The sequence below is a fragment of the Sorex fumeus genome, unplaced genomic scaffold (genome assembly GCF_029834395.1).
Source record: "Sorex fumeus unplaced genomic scaffold, SorFum_2.1 ptg000007l, whole genome shotgun sequence".
NCBI classification, from domain to species: Eukaryota; Metazoa; Chordata; class Mammalia; order Eulipotyphla; family Soricidae; genus Sorex; species Sorex fumeus.
This window is the reverse complement of record NW_026606064.1, coordinates 21,403,443-21,423,906: the sequence shown is the minus strand read 5'-3', so window position 1 is coordinate 21,423,906 and position 20,464 is coordinate 21,403,443. Positions and strand designations below refer to the sequence as shown.

At 54.1% G+C, this 20,464-nt stretch overlaps 1 protein-coding gene across 1 annotated transcript in view; it reads right to left on the bottom strand.

The window, feature by feature from the left end:
• Nucleotides 1-20,464, bottom strand: part of ABTB2 (ankyrin repeat and BTB domain containing 2) — a 194,354-nt gene that overhangs the window by 28,491 nt on the left and 145,399 nt on the right. The window contains exon 3 of the mRNA XM_056137219.1: nt 12,925-13,138. Coding sequence (XP_055993194.1) covers nt 12,925-13,138 — 214 coding nt within the window. The remainder of the gene's footprint in view (nt 1-12,924; nt 13,139-20,464) is intronic.

Genomic DNA, 20,464 nt, shown 5'->3' with positions numbered 1-20,464 from the left:
TGGATATGGTCCTAAACTCCCACTCCAACCAAATAGTTTATTTATATTACAGTTATGTGTCTTCATGTGGCTGACTCAGGTTCTATCCCCGACTCCCTATATGGTCCCCCAAACCCACCAGGAGTGATTCCTGAGCGTAGTGCCAGGTGTACGCCCCACTGGGTATGGTCCAAAACTGACAGAGAAAGAGGGGGAGAGGGAAGAGAGAGAGAGAGAGAGAGAGAGAGAGAGAGAGAGAGAGAGAGAGAGAATGAAACACTCACTGGTACTCTGCCTGTAGAGAGAATGATGTGGTGGTACTTGGCCTGTTTTGCCACCATTTATCCTTGTGTCTGACATCCAAGTCTGAAGTTGCAATTGGGCACTTTAGGCCATAGAGATGGCACAAAGGGCTGAGGGCAGGCTTTGTTCTGGGAGCCCCCTGGTCCCATCCCAGCACTGCGTGGTGCCCTGAGTACCACCAGGTATGGTCCTCCCCAACAGATACAAACTTAAATAAAATGTCAAAAAAAGAAAAAATGAAAAGTACACCCAGAAATTTCAAACTGAGAAAATGCAACTAGAATCATGCTCACATCACAGTTCAGGCCCTGAACAGTAGCAAGAAGAGGCAGCTGCAAAGACACGCAATACCTGACAATGGTGAGAATACTTTAGGCCCTTGGACCCCCGAAAGTCTCTGCACTCCGAGGGCTCCCAGAACACCCTTTGAGCTGCCCACCGCCCAAAGCCATGGTAGTGGGTTCAAGCCTGGCTGGATTGCTCCCCAGGGGCCCTGGGCCTGGACTGTTTTGGGGTGACCCAAGATTTGCAACCATGTTCCTGACCCAGGGGACTGAGGTGCTCCAGAAGCAACTGAGCCCGAGCTGGGTTGGTAGGCAGAGTTAACGGTTAAGCCCCTACCGGAGGCTTCTAGGCATCTTCCTTTGCTGCTGATTCTCAGAATTCCCACCACAAGAGTGATGCCCACTGCGCAGGGATGAAAGTAAAGCTGTGGAAGGAGACTTCGGGATGGAATCCAGCAAGCCCGAGGCTCACGGGACCTGACTGCCCCCACCCCAGCTGCCAGAACCCAGGCCAGCAAGCAGCCGGGACTGGAAGCGTGCTTGCGGACAGCCCTGGGCATCCGGCAGGTTCTCTAGAAAGGTTTTCTGCAAGTGACTATTTTAGTATCTGTTGATAGAGAAGATACATGAATAGCAGAAAAGGCTCGAAGAACCTGGTCCTATTGAATGCTTCAACTCCAGCCCACTTCAAGTCCAGCCAATTTTCTCCCCCTCCGGCCCTCCAGCAAGTATAAACATGTCAAGTTTGAAAAAAAAAAAAAGCTGGCAGCAAGCTGCCCACCACCCACTCCACCCCAGCTCATAAAATAGAGCAAACAAATGCAACCACTATGTCGAGTGTGATCTGGAAACTGTTTCTGGCAGTGCAGGCGGGCGGCCTTGGCAGTCAAGGGCCTTGCAGGGGGAGGGGGCACCGGCAAGGAACAGAGTTGGGGGTGGGGGGGGTGGCGGCTCGTGGGTAATGGGGGCATGTATGGTGGGCCACGGGATTAATGAGAGACCTGCATCCCAAGCGCTGTTGGCCTCACCTGAACACACACACACACACACACACACACACACACACACACACACACACACAGAGTTGAGGTGCTGCCTGACAAACTAAGCCACTAGAAGCATCAGTCCGTATTGCCAGGACGGGGAGCCCATGAAAGACGTGGATGAAAACGAGCTTTTTTACAGGACCAGGGTGGGGACTTCCTGACCAATTCCCCTAGTTTGCTAGAGGAAATGAGGGGTGAGCTTGTGAGCAGTGAGAGCCCAGGGCCTTGCCCCAGCTCTCAGAGCCAGAGCAGCCGCCACAGAGCCGAGACCCACGTGCCATGACTCAGTTTCTCTTCTGTTCTCTTTCAATCACTTGCAGAGATGGGCCTGACTCTATTAAACCCATGGTCCTCCCTGGGGACCAGTCTGCAAAAGCCAATTCCACTCCCCCCACCCCACCCCCGTCAAAATGAAAGAAAGAGAGAATAAACCTCTTAAAGCCCTGGTTTAAGAATAAAGTTAAGACTAAGAAAAAACTTCTTAAAGCCCTGTAGCCTGGAAAATAAATAAATAAACTCCATCCGCTCAGCGAGCTTATGATTTATTGGGATTATGGTCCTATAAGTGGTCGTGAGTCTTAAGAACAAGAAACAGAGACTGCTCCCCCAGTTTTCAGCTCGGAGAGGGCTCTGTTGGCAGCGGATATGGGGGGGGGGTGGAGCGCATATACAGGTCAGTAAGTACAGAGAGAGTGACCTGAGCCCCACAGCGAGCAGGTCTCGGCCCCTGTCCCCAGCTGGTGGACTGTGTGTCTACAGCTCATGACGGCATGTCCCTCTACACCCAAAAGGAACTGGGTCCGGGATGCAGGCTGACCGCTGAGTTCAGCCCTTGGGTAAACTGGGCCCCTGGGCTGGGAGCACTGGGCATAGTGCTGGGACAGGTCATCTTGCCTCAGGCTGACCCTAAGGAGGTTTCCCAGTTTCCCTCCTCCATCTGGCCTCCAGCGTGGGCCTTCCTCCAGAGAAGGAAGCTGAAGGAATCCGAAAGGAATCTCCAGCCCACAAGCTACGGAGGAGGATGGTCAAGGGAGGGCGTGGCCAGGATGCCCGGCTCCAGCCCTGAATTCTCCACAGCCTCTGCTCCACCTTCAGAGGGAGCCACTACCCAATGGTGGGTTCCCCCGAGATGCCCCTTCTCATGACCGTGACCGAGTGGGTGGAGCGTGGGGCTCTCGTGCCCTTCCATAAAGCATCCCGCCAGGCTGGGGGTGCTGGCCACTGCCCTCCCGCCTCTCCACCGCAGAACCCAGGAAGACGCCATGTCCTTCCTGTGCTGAGGTTGAGGCCAGCAGGGACATCCCCACGAAGGTCAAGGTCAGCGGTGCTGGGAAGGGCTCCGCAGCCCTTGCCTCGGGTTCCCCGAGATTTCCGGAGTGCTCTGTGGCCAAACACGAAGCCACAACACGCCCGGAGAATAAAACCCACATTGTCCCTCTGAAGTCGGCCTCCACTGCCAGCACAAAGGAAGCAATTCTAGTCCCGCTCACATCTTGGACTGATTATTTTTCTAGAATTGCCTTGGTAAACCAGAATGGCTTGGCCAGGTTTGGAGGCAGGGTTTGGGCAGGCGTCTCTCTCTTTGAACCCCCAGGGCTGCCTTGCTGAGCTGCCCCAGAAGCCGGACTGCACTCCCCACCCCACCCCCGCCCTGCCTCCTGCCTCCTCCCTGGAATCTGGGCAGGGGTGGGGGGTTGCGGGTGGGGTGGGGTGCCCAGGTGACTGGGCTGGAGGCGGGGCTTAGGGCGCTCAGCTCTTTTCTTATTAAGCCTCATCTGGTACAGATTAGAGGCCGAGATACACCTCCACAGGCCCAGACATGCGTTAAGGAGATAAATTTAGAGGCAACCACATCATGATTAGCTGTGAGTGATTTCCGACCTCTTGGTGGGGGGCTCTGCGGGGGGCAGTGGACATGCAGACCCCATGGGAACCTAGTTGTTAGCAGTGGGATGAAGACTCAATGTGTGACAATCTGGTCGGGGAGGGGGTGCCCAGAACCCTAGAAAAGCAGCAGAAACACAAGCCCTGCAGGCAGCTCAGCCAAGGGCCTGGCACTGTTTCAAGCTCTGACAGATCCAAACTCACCTAAATCCTCCGGTCTGCTTTCTGAAGACGGTTGTTATCCCCTTGTTACAAACGGGGAAACTGAGTCTGCCCGAGGGGCAGTAACTTGTCCTGCCTCATGCGCCCCAGAAGGGGCAGAGCTGGCATGAGGCTGCAGGCAGTGAACCTGCAGGAGACTGGCCAGGGCTGCCATCCCCCGAAACTGCTCCAGCTCCTTCCCCCGAGGGTGGAGAGTGAGGGCAAGGTAACTCACTGTCTGATCGTCCACTTGCACTAAACCGCTAGAGAGGGAAAAGGAAGGAACGCCTTTACCAACCACACAGGCCCAAGGAAGAACGGGCTCTGCAAACTGGGACATCTGGTCAACCCCGTGTTAGGACACTTGGATATTGCATATTGGATACTGGCCCAGTTGTCCCTACGGGCCTGCGAGTCCCCGCAGCTGCCTGCCTCCCTGGGGTTTTCCAGTCAGTGCTGAGGCACAGCCCCTCACACTCACCTCACTGGGATGATTTCACTGTTTTGGGGTGGGGTGCACTGACCCACTTCCTCTTCGGGACTCTTTAAAGTCAGAGATGGGAACGGGGCGGTAGTGCAGAGGATAAGGTGGATACGGTGCTCGCCTAGTATGCAAGTCAACCCTGGTTCAATCCCTGGCATTGCCGTGAGTGATCTCCCTGAGCACAAAGCCAGGAGTAAACCCTGAGCACTGCTGGGAGTGACCCCCAAATTAATTACACCAGGCTGGAAGTCATAAACACAAAGCATGATTCTCACTCCTGGAGGCAAAGCCATCCGGCTGAGCGCATGGTTTCATGTCCTCTGCCCTCCCCTTTACTCCCGAAGGCCCCTGTCCTTGCCACCCCAGGGGCTCAGAGTCCTGAGACTGGCAGGTGAGCGCACGCACACATGGGTTGTTCCACTACTGTGTTCTAGGGGGAAACTCGCCCAGGACGGAGCCATGGCAGGGAAGGAAGCTCAGGTGAGTCGAGGTGGTGGCCCAGTGGGCTGACTCCAGGGTGGCGGTGAGTGAGTGAGTCTCAGGCCACCGCCCTTTCTCACACAGCAGGGGCGGCTCTGGGTTCTCTGGGCCCAGGACTCTGGCCCATTTCTCAGGCTGCAGCTCTCCAGCAAGGCCGCCTGGTGGGCGGGCAGCTGCTTCTGCCGGTCACAGTATCACTGCTGCCCACACACCCGGAACTGAGCCGGGACCAGCCGGCCTCTCTCCACTCTGTGGGGAGTGACTGCCAACCTGCCGTCCCACCTATGGGGCTCAAGGTGCCACGAGCCAGAGAGCCCTTATCTTCACCTGAGTAGCATCTGGCGACTGACAGAAGACCGTGGCTCCCTCACCAGCCTGTTCAAATGCACCCCCGTCCCTGCCACCAGCCGCACTGGCCTCTGCCATTAAAGCGGGCTTGAGTGGTGCCTATGGGTCAGGCTTCCTGCTTGCAGGGGGCAGCTGGGGGTCTTGTGTGTGCTTCAGATCCACTTTGGATCCAGTGGAGTCTATTCATGTAGCACCCCTCTTCCCCACTCTCCCCAGAAAAAGGCAGAGAGACGATCCATGGGGTCCGTGAAAGAGATTCTAGAAGCTTCTATACAGAGATAGGGGCCTGGGACTTCCTGAGGTCTGACAGAGCCTCACATGTGTAAGGGGGATGAGTTGGATCCGATGGATCCCAACTGCAGCCGTGGGGGGCACTGGCTTCTGAGCCGTGGAGGAGCCATTGCTGACCAGTCCTCACTCCGGGCTGTGGGACCTCCTGTGTGCCAGGGTCATGTGAGGTCTTTTATTTTTTTTCTTTTTGGATCACACCTAGCGATGCACAGGGTTTACTCCTACTTCTGCACTCAGGAGTTACTCCTGGTGGTGTGTGGGAGACCATATGGGATGCCCGGGATCGAACACGAGTCCACCATGTGCAAGGCAAACGCCCTATCCGCTGTATTATCTCTCTGGCCCCATGAAGCCCTTTTGGATGCTTGAACCTGAGCGGTTGCCACACCGCCAGGGAGACAGAATTATTTTTAAATTATTATTATTTTGCTTTTTGGATGACACCCGGCAACGCTCAGGAATTCCTGGCTCTGCACTCAGGAATTACTCCTGGTGGTACTCGGGGGACCATATAGTGTGCTGGGGACTCAACTCGGGTCGGCTGCATGCAAGGCAAACGGCCTACCTGCTTCACTATCACTTGGGCCTCAGGGACATGTAATTATTGGTCTGCACTTCACAGATGTAGAAAGAGAGACTTGGGGGCCAGAGCGATACTACAGCCGGTAGGATGTTTGCCTTGCAGCTGACTCAGTTCCATCCCCAGCACCCCATATGGCCCCCTAAGCACTGTCAGGAGTAATTCCTGAGTGCAGAGCCAGGAGTAACCCCTGAGCATCTCTGGGTGTGGTCCAAAATAAAAAAGAAGAAGAAATCGGGGCTTGGCCAATAGTCACCTGATGGGTACTGGTGGAGGGGGCAGAAGGTGGGGGGTGGAGTTTCTGGAAACTTTCTGGGGGATCAGACTGCCACCAGGAAGCATTCTGGCAGAGAAGGGAAGACAGCTATGATGGAACTGCATAGTGCACGTCAGTGTGCCCCCTGCCCTCTGCCTGAGCCCAAGCATCTGCACCCACTGATTCAGGGGGTGCCCCCGCCCCCCAACACACAGCTGTGGGAGGCTGTTGGTCCTGTGAGAGGAGGAAGTTTAACGAGGCCCCTGGCAAGCAAGTCAGAGCAAGTCAGCACCCAGCCGGGCTTACCTCCGGCTCTCCCCCAGCCCCGTCCTGGACAGGCACTGCTTGGCCTCGGAAGCCGTCTCCTGTCAGAGAGCAAAGTTTCCCTCGGAGCCGGGACTTCCCCAGCCCTCACTGGCACCCGGATCAGCCATCCTTCAGACAAAGGGGATTGTTGTTGCCGGGTTACAAAAACACCGCAAAGGCAGGGGCCCCCTCCTGGCTGGTCCTTCCCAACCGGCCTCTTTTCCTTGAGGACCGCTGGCCCAACAATGGGACAGGAAGACACACGCAGCCCCAACCCCGGGGGCACCTGTCAATGGCTGGACCCGGATCCTGTCTGCACTGCCTGCTGCCCGCCACTTCCCTTGTCCGTGGCAAATCCCGGGCCCTCTCCTTGGAGAGGCGCCACGAGTGCCCCCCCCCCCACGTACCCCCACTCGGCCCCCCAGAACCAGGGAGGGGGCCTGAGGAGCGGAGGCAGGATGATGGCAGGGAAGTGCTGGTGGAGAGATGAGTACCCCGGGTGGGTGTTACCCCAAAGATGCGAATCCACTGATTATCACAACCCCATTCCCTTGCCTGAACTCACACCTGCCTCTTAGGCTGCCCCTCTGACTTTTGCCGGACCTTAGCCTGTCTGTAACCACTTTCTCCAAGGGCTGTTGGGAGAGTCTGTTGGAAAGTAGTATATTTATTTATGTATTGGTTTGGGGGCCACAGCTGGTGATGCTTGGGGCTTACTTTTGGCTCTGCACTCCGGGATCACTCCTGGCGGGGCTCAGGGGATCATCTGGGTACAAGGGAGGGGATCCAGGTTGATCAAACTTCAAGTGTCCTAGCCCACTGGGTGTTGTCTCTAGGCTCTGAAAGCAGTATATTTAATGCACTTAAGAAACTGCCAGGCTGTGTCCAGATGCTTCTCATTCAGGGATAAACAAATGATATCAGGGGCTGGAGAAAATACAGCAGATAAGTCATTTGCCTTGCATGTGGCTGACCCAGATTCAATTGCCGGCACCCCGTATGTACTCTGGTTTGACTCCTGAGTACAAACCAGAGGTAAGTCCTGAGCACAGCTAGATGTGGCCATAAATCAAAATCAATCAATAAATAACCGAAATTCAAAACAAGGAAACCAACCAACAAAAACCCAAATGAGGTCATGTCACTACCATGCTTAAACCTTGGAAGTAGTAGGAACCATGACCAAACCAGCAAGCCAGGGGTAGGGACAGGCCTATGCCTTTAATTCAATTGATTGAGTGCTTGCAGTGCTGCGAGCTGAACCCAGGGTTCTCACATATACAAAGCACATATACTGGAGCTGGAGTGATAGTGCAGTGGGGAGGGCATTTGCCTTGTACGTGGTCCACCTGGGCTTGATCCCCTGCATCCCATGTGGTCCCCCAGCACCGCTAGGAGTAACCCCTGTGCATCGCCGGGTGTGACCCAAAAAGCAAAAAACAAAACAAAACAAAAGCACATATACGACCACTGACACTTCATTCCTGGCCCTAATTTGGAGAGTGTTTGATACTTCCAGGTTTCTGAACCAATTGGGAGGATCAAATTTGTTTTTATTTAGTTTTGTTTTGGGGACTATACCCGGCGAAGCTCAGTGATCACCCCTGGTGGATGGGGTGTCAGAGCTTGAATTCAGGCCAGACACATGAAAAGCAGTGCCTAACAGCTTGAATTCAAGCCAGACACATGAAAAGCAGTGCCCAACCCACTTGCAGTATCTCTCCAGCCCCCCCAAATTCAGGTTTTAGAGTTCTTTGAGATCCTTTGACAGTTGGTTTGTGATAAATAGGAATTTTCTACACAGCTATATTCAAAACAGACCTCATGGACTTATTCTCTGTGACATCTGGCCTACCTCATCTTCCTGACCGGTCCAGTGTCCTGCCACTGCAGGGCTGGGTGGGGAATTAAGGTCGGGGTCTGAAGGAGATGTATGAGACAGACAGAGAGAGAGAGAGAGAGAGAGAGAGAACATTTTGGGAACATATGATTTCTCCACTTACTATTGTTTAAGGATTAATTATGTGTTAAATGTGATTTAATTTAGCTCTTCTACAAGTTTATGATCATAGCAATTGTACTGATAATAGTTACCATGTGTGAAGAGCTAACTCAATGCTATAGTGTTCTATTTATTTTTGTTCTGTTGTTATTTTTGCTCTCCTTTCTTTCTTTCTTTCTTTCTTTCTTTCTTTCTTCCTTTCTTTCTCTCTCTCTTTCTTTTCTTTTTCTTTCTTTTTTTCCTCTCTCTCTTTCTTTTTTTTTTCTTTTTGGGTCACACCTGGCGATGCACAGGGGTTCCTCCCCTGTACCCTTCCTTCCTTCCTTCCTTCCTTCCTTCCTTCCTTCCTTCCTTCCTTCCCCCCTCCCTCCTTGTTCCCCCCCCCCCCTTCCTTTTTCCTCTGTTTTCAATTTTTGTGCTAAGTCCTTTATTATCATTGTTCATTCTGGCTTTCTGGGCCACACCAGCAGTTCTCGATCTTCCGAATGTAACCTGCCCACACGGCAGAGTCTGGCAAACTCCACATGGCGTACCCAATATGCCAAATACTGGTAACAATGATGGGTCTCATTCTCCTAACCCTGAAAAAGAGCCTTGAATGTGGCACTTTTTAAAATCTCAGGGCTAGGACGAAGGAGATGTTACTGGTGCCTGCTCAAGGCAATCAAGGAACAACAGGATAATCGTGATCATGACCAGCAGTTCTCAGGGCTTACTCTGGTGGTGCTTAGGACATTCCATATGCAGTGCTGGGGACTGAACCGGGGTCCATCATGAGGGCAAAGCAAGTGCCTTCATCTTGCACTATCTCGGCCTCTTGAAATGTTACCTCATTTGATCTCTACAAAAGACTTAGAAAGTAGACCTGGTCATACTCTGGATGCAAGGCTTCCGTAAGCGGAGGGAACAGAGCAGAGCAATTAAAAGCCTAGCTGGTAAACAGAGCAGAGCCCCGTCCTCGGTCTTTAGGCTCTGCCGCCTATTCCATAATCTGAGTGAAAGTGTGTTTGTTCTTTTGTGTGCCTCTGGGCAGGGGCCGAACCCAGGGCCCCACACACCCTGCATGTGCTCTACCGCTGAGCCCTAGGCCTGGCCCAGAGCAGGAAAACTGCAGAAAAACTGCTGCCTTTGCTGGGGACACAGCAGGGACACCATGGCCTGACATTCTAGAAGGCGGAGAAGCAGCCCCAAGTTCTCTCAAACAAGTAGAGAGAGCCTGGGGCTGAGGAAGGTCCTCTGAGAAAGAGGGTGGGAGCCCGAGAAGAGGGCAGCTGGGGACAGTGTCTACAGCCCCCCTGGGATCTGCCAGAAGCTCCACACAGGTTCCCCGGGGCACCTGACTGGGGAGTCCTTGGAAACAAGGACTTAATTCACCCCGCAGCTATTCTCGTCTCCCCGACTTCCATTTTGGGCCAACAGATGGAAGTTTCATGCACGGAAAGGGGGAGAGGAGAAGGGAGAAAAGAGCTTAACTTTGCAGATCTTCTTGAAGTGGTATTTAAGGGAAGCACAAGTCAGTCGTACAGAGCACCCCCAGCCATCATCTCTATTATCTGATAAGAAAATACTTTCGCAAGCTGAGCAAAAGATTAACGAGCCCACTTCTTTCCATGGAGCGTACACGGGGGCCCCCCGTCTTATTCATGGAGGGGAGACAGCCGCCCCGCTGCATCTGGGAAGAAACAAAGAGGCCCTCTCCTCGCTGCGGTGGGGCATTTCCCCACCGCCGGGGGAGCCCCCCTTGGAACGAGCGCTGCCGAGATCTTCCCCATCCTCCCCAGTGCGGGGACGTGAGGATGCAGGCTGTGTGGGATTTGCTCTCCTCCTGGGCCCTGCAGGCTGAGGCAGCTGCTCAGGGTGGAGTGGAGGGGTGGGGGCTCCCCCAGAGGCAGCAGCTTGGAGGCCCACCAGTGAAAGGGGCTTTGCCACGGCAGGTCTGTGCGCCAGGAAACATGCAAAGTCCCTCTGCATTTTTTTTTTTTTTTTTTTTGCTTTTTGGGTCACACCCAGCAATGCGCAGGGGTTACTACTGGCTCATGTACTCAGGAATTACTCCTGGCGGTGCTCAGGGGACTATATAGGATGCTGGGAATCAAACCCAGGTCGGCTGGGTGCAAGGCAAACACCCTACCCACTGTGCTATTGCTCCAGTCCCAAAGTCCCTCTGTCTTGACTGTGGCCACCGCCCTGCCCTCCTGTCCTTGTCTCTGCTGCCGACCAGTGAGTGTCCAGCTTCCTTTGACGCCCCTGGACCATGTACCATCCACGGGAGGAGCATGACTTCTTGGGACTCAACCACTGATTCTTTCTATTTCATTTTGGGAGTGTCCACACCTGGTAGTTGTCAGGGCTTCCTCCTGGTCCTGTGCTCAGGAGTCACCCCTGGTGGGGCTCAGGGTCCCTATGGGGTGCGGGAGATCGAACCAGAGTCGACCACCTGCGAGGCAAGTCTTTGTCTCCTGTACTGTCTCACTGGTCTTCTGATCTCGGTCTATGTGATCTCCCTACTGACACGGACTCAGTTCCCTCCTGGCAGGGCCAGGACCGTTAGCTGCATTCCAGGAAGGGGCCTCTCAGACTGCAGGCCCCTGTGGCGCCATGCCATGGAGGTGGGCACCCACCCTCTTCCTCCATCTGGGCTTTGTGCTGGGGTTTGGCCACCTCCCTGCGCCTGGAGACCCTGTCACTAAGGCCATTCTGTCGGATTCTCTTGTATTCCCCTGTCCCTGCAGGGAGAAACGGGTGAGTCGAAGCGAAGACAAACGGCATCTCTCTGAACTCTCTGAATCACCAGCAAAAGCCAGGAGGGGGCCAATGAGTGGCCACGAGATCCGTGGCTGCACCGCTCAGCAGTGGCTGTGTGAGGGATGATGTCAGTGTCAGCCGGGGGTGGGGAGGTGCTGTGATTATTTCAGAAGTGGTATTATTACTAATGCAGGGGCCACTTGAGAACTACTTTAAAAAATTGTTATTATTTTGGTGTGTTTTTGAGTTTCACCTAATTGGTGCTCAGTGGCTACTTTCAGCTCAGCTCACTGCTTGGGGGTTATTCCTAGATGTGCTTGGGGGACACTGTGGTACCAGGGGTCGAACTTAACCTCCTACATCCAAAGCATGTGCTCGGCCCCATGAACCATCTCCCTAGCTCAAAAAACACCTCTTGCTTGTTTGTTTTTTTTTTTTTTGTCTACATCTGGTTGCACTCAGGGTTTACTCCTGGTTCTGTGCTCAGGGATAATTTTTAGTAGTGCTCGGGAGACCATATGGGATGCTGGGAATCAAACCTGGGCCGGTTGCGTACAAGGCAAACGCCCTACCCACTGTGCTATCGCTCCAGGCTCCAGCCCCTTTAAAACATCCTTTTGGGACCAGATAAATAGTAGAGACTAAGGCACGTGCCTTGCATGCAACTGACCCTTTTTCCAGCACCACGTGAACCCAGAGCATTGCCAAAGAGTGATCAATGAGCACAGTGAATCCTTACTCCTTACTAATAAATCGGTTAGGAAAGAGAGCTGGACCCTTACCCCTCAACATGACTAAGAGTGGCTCTGGGTCCCCCAACTCAGCACCACTGGGTGTGGCACCTACAAGAATATAAATGAACAACAAAAAGGAACCCTGTCCTTTGTGCAATGTGGTGAGTTCTACACCCTCCACTCCCAGGCTGCCTCTCCCCCTCGGGTTCCCTTGTGCAGTGGACAGCCTGTGCATCCGTCCTGAGCAGCCCTGCCCCAGGCTGGGAAAGCACTGGACTGGGATCCTGCATTATTGAACCAGTAGCCTGTCGCAGACCAAAGGATTTTCCAGTGGCGATGTGCTCATCTGTCCAGTGAACAGACAGGATGGAACCTGCCGGAGATCGCCTCACAGGAATGCCCGCCGTGAGACCACAGTCATCAGAAGAGGTGACAGCTACAGCTCCGGAAGGGCCAGGAGCCACCTACACGGTGACCTATCAGGAACTGGGAACATCTGGCTAATGAAAGAGTCCACTGGCATTCCCAGAGTCCAGCCAGTGAGCTGATAACCAGCAAACCCAAGACAGCAGGTGCAGCCCACATTATCAGGGGAAATGAGGCTCCCAAATAGTGCTCAGGGGACCCAGCAGTCACTCCCAGTGACACTCAGCCAGCTGGGCCCTTAGGGGTTCAATGCTCAGGGCTCAGAGGCACCAGAGGCCACCCAGGTCGTGTGTGATTGGCCGTGAGCACCAAGGGTCAAACTTGGGGGTCTTTACCCATGCACAGCCCTGACCTCTAAGCTCTCTCCTGTCCCCAAAGCTCTGCTTCTGAGTCTCAATGATCCCGTGTGAACTCGTGTGCCCCGGGGCGGGGAGCAAACGGTGGGGTGAGGGAGCAGGAGAGGGACACACACAAGCATTTCATGCATGGAACGCAGCAGAGCTCTCCTCTCTCTGTGGAGGCGAGCCAGTCCCCGTGCATCTGGGGGTACCCAGCCCTCACCCGCACCCCTGTACCGTTCATTGTTCAGGGCCATTCTTGGAGGGTCCAGGTTGGGGTTCTCCATGGACTCCATCTGCGGGCAGCGCAGGAAGTAGTAGAGCGTGTGCAGGGCGTCGGGGGACCAGGTGATGGGCTGCGGAGGCTGGCGGGCCTGGCGCGCAGGGCTGGAGCCTGGGCACAGGGGCCGGCGGCCCTGCAGGTGGTGCATGGCGCGGGAGACCAGGTCACCTGGAGCGGGAGAAAGGAAAACGCGGTCTGAGTCCCTCCCACAGCCCCGCAAGGCTCCTGCGGCAACAGGGAACCTGCCCGCCGAGCCTGGCCACGGCATAATTACTGTTTTCCCGGGCGGAGGTGGGAGCCGCCACAGCGCGCACAAGAGCCAAGCGGCATCCCTTGGGCTGCCGGTCCCGCCGGCCTGCAGCCCGCGCGCTGGAACGCTTCTTCAGAACTTATGCTAATGTGGTTTCTTTTTCGACATCCTCACTCTCTCCGCCACCCCACGGGCTTCCTGTCCCAGCCTCCCATAACCAGGCTGCACAGGAGGCAGATCCCAAAGTGACCCCCAAAGAGAAGGCCCTGCCCCTTGCCCCCCAGTGCAGGGTGAGTACTCACTGCCCAACTCTGAAGAGGAGCTGAAGGGTTCCTGCCAATACCTGGGGCAGGGTGGGTGAGGGCCAGTGTTATCCACATTTTACCGGTGAAGACATTGAGGTTTATCTAGCATTCCATATTGTGATAGGTGGATTGCATGCCAGATATCCGACAAAAATATTATTGATATCTGTCACTGTCACTGTCGCTGTCCTCCCATTGTTCATCGATTTGCTCTAGCGGGCCCAGTAATGCCTCCATTTTGAGACTTGTTGTTACTGTGTTTGGCATACTGAATACATCACGGTAGCTTGCCAGGCTTTACCGTGCGGGTGAGATGCTCTCGGTAGCTTGCCAGGCTCTCCGAGAGGGGCGGAGGAATCATCTATCCTAATATCATATATCCCCCCTGCCCCAGACTCAACTCTGGGCCTGTTTTTAAATTTTAATTTTTTTCTTTTTGGTTTTGCACCACACCTGGGGTGCTCAGGGCTTATTCTGGCTCTCGACTTACTCCTGGCCCCGGCTGTCAGGGAGAATGTAGCAGCTCGTGAGCTCGAGACCAGAGTCCCCTCTGAAGTTACCTTTTTCATTATTTTTATCTTTGGTGGGGTTTTGGGGACCACAGCAGGCAGTGCTCAGGGCTTACTCCTGACTCTGCTCATGGGTCACTCCTGATGGTGCTTGGAGACCTATGCAGTGCCAGGAATTAAACCCAGGTCGGCTTCATGCAAGCACCATACCTGCTATATTATCTCTCTGGCCACACCCAGCGATGCTCAGGGCTTTGCTCCTAATTCCTCACTCTGGGATCATTCCTGCCAGGGCTTGGGGAACCTTATGGGGTGCCGGAGATGGAACCTGGGGTTGGGCATGTGTAAGGCAAGTGTCTTGCCCACTATACTATCGCTTTGGCCCAGACCCTAGGCCTGTTTGATAGAAGAAGTCGGTGAACTGCTGTGTTACCAGGGCCGTGGCTGCCCTTCAGTCTGTGCTGAAGGTCAGGGGTGGGGTGAGGATGGGTGGTTGGGCAGTTTCCATCCTGGTCAGGGTTTCAAGGCTGCTCAGCGTCGCCCTGGGCCTGCAGGAAGCAGCCCACCATTGTGTGAGGCCACAATGCTGAGACAGGATGGGGAAGCTGCCCCCAGCACCTGCGGCCCTTCTCCTGGGACAAGAGGCGCCTCTTATTCTCCTCGGGCCTGAGAATTCACAGAGTACGTGGGGCAGGAGGGGGTGGGGAGCCTCCATGGAGAGAAAGCCCTTCCCCAGAGAAGCCTCTGAGTGGATTTTTATTTGGTTTTGGTAGTGCTCCAGGCTTCCTCCTGCTTCTGAGCTCAGGAATCACTCAGAATGGGTTCAGGGGACCATATTTGGTGACAGGAATTGAACGTGGTTGGCCTCCTGCAAAGGCAATCACCTTCCCTGCTGGAGCAATGCTCAGGCCAGGGATGTGTGCCCTCAGGGTTTGGTAAGGATCACACCAGTTTTTGAGTGCCTGACATTGCCTGGAGAGCAGCTGTAAGGCTGGTACCCGGACCCCTAGCGCCCTGCATGGCTTCCTGCTCACTAGGTGCTCGGCCAACATCTGGGAGTGCAGAGCTGTTCTTCCCACTCACTCCATTCAAAAAGATGACAGGGCCAGAGAAATAGCACAGTGGATAGGGTGCTAGCCTTGCACGTGGCCAACCCGGGTTCAATCCCCAGCATCCCACAGGGTCCCCCAAGCCCTGGCAGGAATGATTTCTGAGTGCAGAATTAGGAGCAAGCCTTGAGCATCGCCGGGAGAGATAATAATGTAGCAGGTATGGTGCTTGTACGCGGCCGACTGGGGTTCGATTCCCAGCATCCCCTATGGTCCCCTAAGCACCGCCAGGAGTATTTCCTGAGTGCAGAGCCAGGAGTAAACCCTGAGCACTGCCAGCAGTGGTCTCTCAAAACCCCACCAAAGATAAAAATGATGAAAAAGGTAGATTCAGAGGGGGCTCTGGTCTTGAGCTCACGAGCTGCCACATTCTCCCTGACAGCCGGGGCCACGGGGTTTAAAGAGCATCAGGACGTTCCCACCAGCTGGCTCCTTCCCTCTTTCTAAAGCTGGGCTCTGCTCAGTCCTGCAGCAGTCACCCAGCTCCTTAGGTGTCCCCTGGTGTACCCCCAGGGACCAGGAGGCCTGAAGACAATGAGACACTGCCCCACCCCCATGGCCCCAATTCTGATTAATGAACATCTGTGGTGCCAGGGATCAAAGTCAGGACCTCACACATGCTCAATCACTGAGCTGAGTTCCGTTTCTGGCCCACGGCTCTGATTAAATGGATCTGGGGCTGCACCTAGGTATCTTTTTTTTTTTTTTTTTGCTTTTCTGGTCACTCTCAGCGATACACAGGGGTTACTCCTGACTCTGCACTCAGGAATTACTCCTGGCGGTGCTTGGGGGACCATATGGGATGCTGGAAATAGAACCCGGGTCGTCTGCGTGCAAGGCAGACGCCCTACCTGCTGTGCTACCACTCCAGCTCCTGGCATCTGTATTTTGGAAACGTCAGCTGATGTTGGTTCAGGTTTGAGACTCCCAAGAAAATGGCTCAGAGCCCCGAGTCCACAGCCTGAAACCCCCGCCTTCAAATCAACAGGTTCTGCTCCTTCTAACCCTGGGCCTTCTGTAAGTCACTGCCCAGAGCCTCAAGTGCCACATCTGGGCGAGGGCAATAACCCTCTGGAACGCATTCAACTCGGGCTACCACGGTTCCTCTCTCCTACAGCCCCCACGCCCCACCCCCCGCCCACCCAGTGCTGCTCTTCCTGTCGGGGACATTACCCCACGTTTCGCTGGAAGGACACAGTCTGGGTCCCGAAACACCTGCTCCCAGCCCTGCCCTCAAGCCACTGGGTGGTAGAAACCAGCCTCCACACCGCCCAGGCCGCCGCCTGCCTCCGTTCACTTGCTGTGCAACTCTGAGGGCCTCCAGGAGTTGAAACCCGGCTCCTGCTCCCCGCTGTCCAAGTGTCATAACTTTTGGCAGAGCCATGGGACCACAAGGAGGAGAATTCAGAGAGGCAGAGATAGCATCAGAGAGAAATCCTGTTGAAATCTCATTTCAAAGGCTCAACAAGGTAGAAGCCATTATCGTTAATTAAGTTTATGATGGTTTTATTGTTCTTGGTGTAGAAGCCTTTGGCAGCACATTCCCAGCCCGAATGCAGGAAAGGAACCTCCAGAAAGAAAAGGAAGGTGGGCCTGGGAGCAGCTCTGTGATAGAGCACTGGGCTGGCATGTGCGGAGCCCTGGGTGAGATCCTGGCTCTGCACAGCCCACCCACAACCCCCAGGAGCAGCCATTGAGCACCATGGGTGCCGCCTCTGAGCAAGAAGCAGTGAGAGGGGCCGGAGCAATAGTACAGCAGGTAAGGCACGCGGCCTTGCATGCGGCCTTCCTGGTTGAATCCTCAGCACCCCAGAGGGTCCCCTGAACCCGTCCAGGAATTATTCCTGAGTGCAGAACCAGGAGTTACCCCTGAGTATAGCCAGGTATGGTGCAAAAACAAAAACAATAATAATAATAATGATAAAGCAGAGAATGGAGGGCTGGAGAGATAGTTCAGCAGGTAGAGTGCTTGCCTTGCACACAGCTGACCCGGGCTCGATCCCTGAGTGGAGAGCCAGGAGGAAGCCCTGAGCACCACCAGTGCTGTGGCCCCAAAACAAACACACAAAAAGCAGTGATGGAGGAATCTCTTCTGGGTTCCTACGCAAGAAAAACCAGGAGCAGAGTGTGGCCCCATCAAAGGTCAGAGACGCTGCAGGGGCAGCCTGACATTCTTCTCTCTGCACACAGCTGCGCCCTGTCTATCAGTCTCTCTTAAGGACCAAAAGGACAGACAGAGAGACCTGCAGACAGCTCGGACCAGCCCGTCGATGCGGTCAGGACTCTGCAGGGCTCTGCGGCGCTCACCAAGGATCGCAGCAAGCCGCTTTCTTGGGCAGGTCTCCAAGGGTAGATGTTCTCCCTGCCACCACCCTAGATCATCTCAGCTTTGTGACAGACATGGAAAAAGAGGAAGATTGCATTTCATCTTTACAGTCCACCTGGAAGGGAAGGGGGCGGCAGTTCTGTCTTACAGAGAGAAAACAGGCTCACAGAAGTGGAAGGATTTGGTTATTCCAGTTGTACAAGTGTCAGCCAGGAGGGCTTGAGGAGGGCTTAAGGGGGACCCCTGTGTCCTAGGCGCCTGACCACTGGGCCTCCGCTGCTGGGCGTGGGGCCTTCAACAGGAACAGGACAGGACAGACCACCCCCCACCCCCCACCCCCCGCCTTCACAGGTTCATCCCAGAGCACAGAGAGCTGTAAACAGCACTTCTGAGAGCGAAAGCACTTCCAGTCTAGTAATAATAAACAAGTGGCTTGCGTCTCGCATGTCAGTGGTTTTATTTCTCTAGATAGTCTTGTTTTTGTCTTGCTTGGGGGTTGACCTCAGCAGTGCTCAGGGGCTACTCTCAGCAGCTGCTCAGGGGACCGAACCCAAGTTTCTTACATGCAGAGCCTGCCCTCAGTTTGTTGAGGTATCTCTCTAGTCCCTCAACACTTTGGGTCACACTGACGGTGCTCAGGGGATCCTATGTGGCCAGGGACGGAACCCGGGTCAGGTGTGAGCAAGGCAAAGAACCTTACCCTGTCCTACTTCTCTGGCCCTTAGGAATTCATTTCTATCCTTTGTTTTATTTCTTTTCTTTTTGGGTCACACCTGGCGATGCACAGGGGTTTCTCCTGGCTCATGCACTCAGGAATTACTCCTGGCGGTGCTTGGGGGACCATATGGGATGCTGGGAATTGAACCCAGGGCAGCCGTGTGCAAGGTAGATGCCCTACTCGTTGTGCTATGGCTCCAGCCTGTCCTTTATTTGTTTTTGTGGTGCTGGGGATGAGTCCAGGGCCTCACACCTGCACTTCCCTTTCCCTTCTGAGCCAAACCCTATTCCTTATGGTATTACAGTCAAGTTTCAGCCTCGGAAAGGAGAATCACAGGAGATGTGATTCAGGGTAAAACCATTTGCTTTGCATGTGTGAGGCCTTGGGTTTGATTCTTGGCACTGCATAGTCACCCAGGCACTAAGTACAGGAGTATTCCCCCAGCACTGACAGGTGTACCCATGCCCCCCAAAATATGAACTTCAGTCTTCAGTAAATTTTGTATGGTGGGTAATCAAGACCCAGTTGTGCAATGCAGTTAGAGTCCAGAGAATGATCCCTTCCCAAGATTGCCTCTCCATGGAAGCAGAAATTGCCTGTGTCCTTGTCTAGGGAGGGATTCAGTTTTCACTAAAATAGATTTAAGTTAAATTAAAAGATGAATAGTTTGTCTGGGACTAAAGAGAGAATACAGCAGGTAGGGTGCTTGCCTTCCCGATGGCTGACCCGGGTATAATCCCTGGCACCACACATGGTTCCCCCCAAGCTTTACCATGAGAGCTTCTTGAGTACAGAGTCAGGCGTCAGGCCTGAGCACAACTGGGTGTGGCCCAAAACCAAACAGAAGATGAATCTCTGTGCTATTAGAAGATGAATAACACAGAGGGTGGTGCGTTTGCCTTGCACGTGGCTGACCTGGGTTCGATTCCTCTGCCCTTCTCAAAGAGCCCGGCAAGCCACCAAGAGTATCTTGCCCGCACAGCAAAGCCTGGCAAGCTCCCCATGGCATATTCAATATGCCAAAAACAGTAACAACAAGTCTCACAATGAAGACGTTACTGGTGTCTGCTCGAGCAAATTGATGAACAACGGAACAACAATACTAAAGTGCAGTGCTTGTTTTTCTGGTTTTGGGGCCATACCTAATGGTATTCAGGGCTTACTCCTTTTTTTTTTTTAACTTTTTTGGGTCACACCCAACAATGCTCAGGGGTTACTCCTGGCTCTGCACTCAGGAATTACTCCTGGCGGTGCTTAGGGACCATATGGGATGCTGGGAATCAAACCCGGGTTGGCTGTGTGCAAGGCAAATGCCCTACCTGTTGTACTATCGCTCCAGCCCCTCAGGGCTTACTCCTTGCTCTGTGCTCAGGGATCTCTCTTAGTGGTGCTCAAGGGACCATATGCAGTGACAGTACTGAATGTGGGTCTACTGCATGCAAGGCAAGTGTTCATTTGCTCTGCATGTGTGAGGCCCCGGGTTTCCTCTCTGCACCCTCTCTCTGCCCACCACAGTTAGTTTGAAACGCCGTGTGGCTCAAACAGGGCCGTGGACTTGGCTTAGCGCAGGGGGCCTCAGCACGGACTCTTGTCCTTGAGAACCAATTGATCTCAAGCTCAATGAAACTCTGTCTGAAGCCCAGAAACACCCACGAGGCATGGAAAAAAACAGGTCCCCGCTGCTTGTTAATCCTGGGAGCCTGATGAGCAGGACCGCAAGTTTCACTCTGGTCTGTTCAACCCTCATTATGAGCCTTCCAATAAAAACAGCAGGCGAGAGCCTGGAATTTAGCGCCGTCTCCACAAGGAGGCTGAGGCCATCTGGCTGTCTTTACAAAAGCCATGTTTGGGTTTTGTTTATTTCTTATTCCCTCCCTTTTGCATTTTCATGGGAAAGGAGAGACAGGAGGGGGAAAAAAGAGGAAGATCCAGTCCCAAGGCAGCTGAACCTGAGGCAGCAAGGAAACTTGCTAACCGACTGGCCAGGCTGGTCTTGGGGAGCTGCGGGGAGTTCATGCATGTAAAATGCGGGGTAAACTCTCAGCCACGAGGAGCGTCGTGCCAAGTATCGCTAGCCTCATTAAGCTCTTTAGTCTTGGAGAGAAAATTTGCGCTCTCAGCCTCCACCTTGGTCTCCTCCCCGCTTCCAGTAGCACAGCCCTGGTTTCAGGTGAGGAGCTGGGCAAGGCGGCTGGTTGGGTTGTCTCTGAGACAGTGCCTGGGGCTGTTTCTTGACCCGGGTTCTCTGAGTGGCTGCATCAACCCTTAGGTACGACC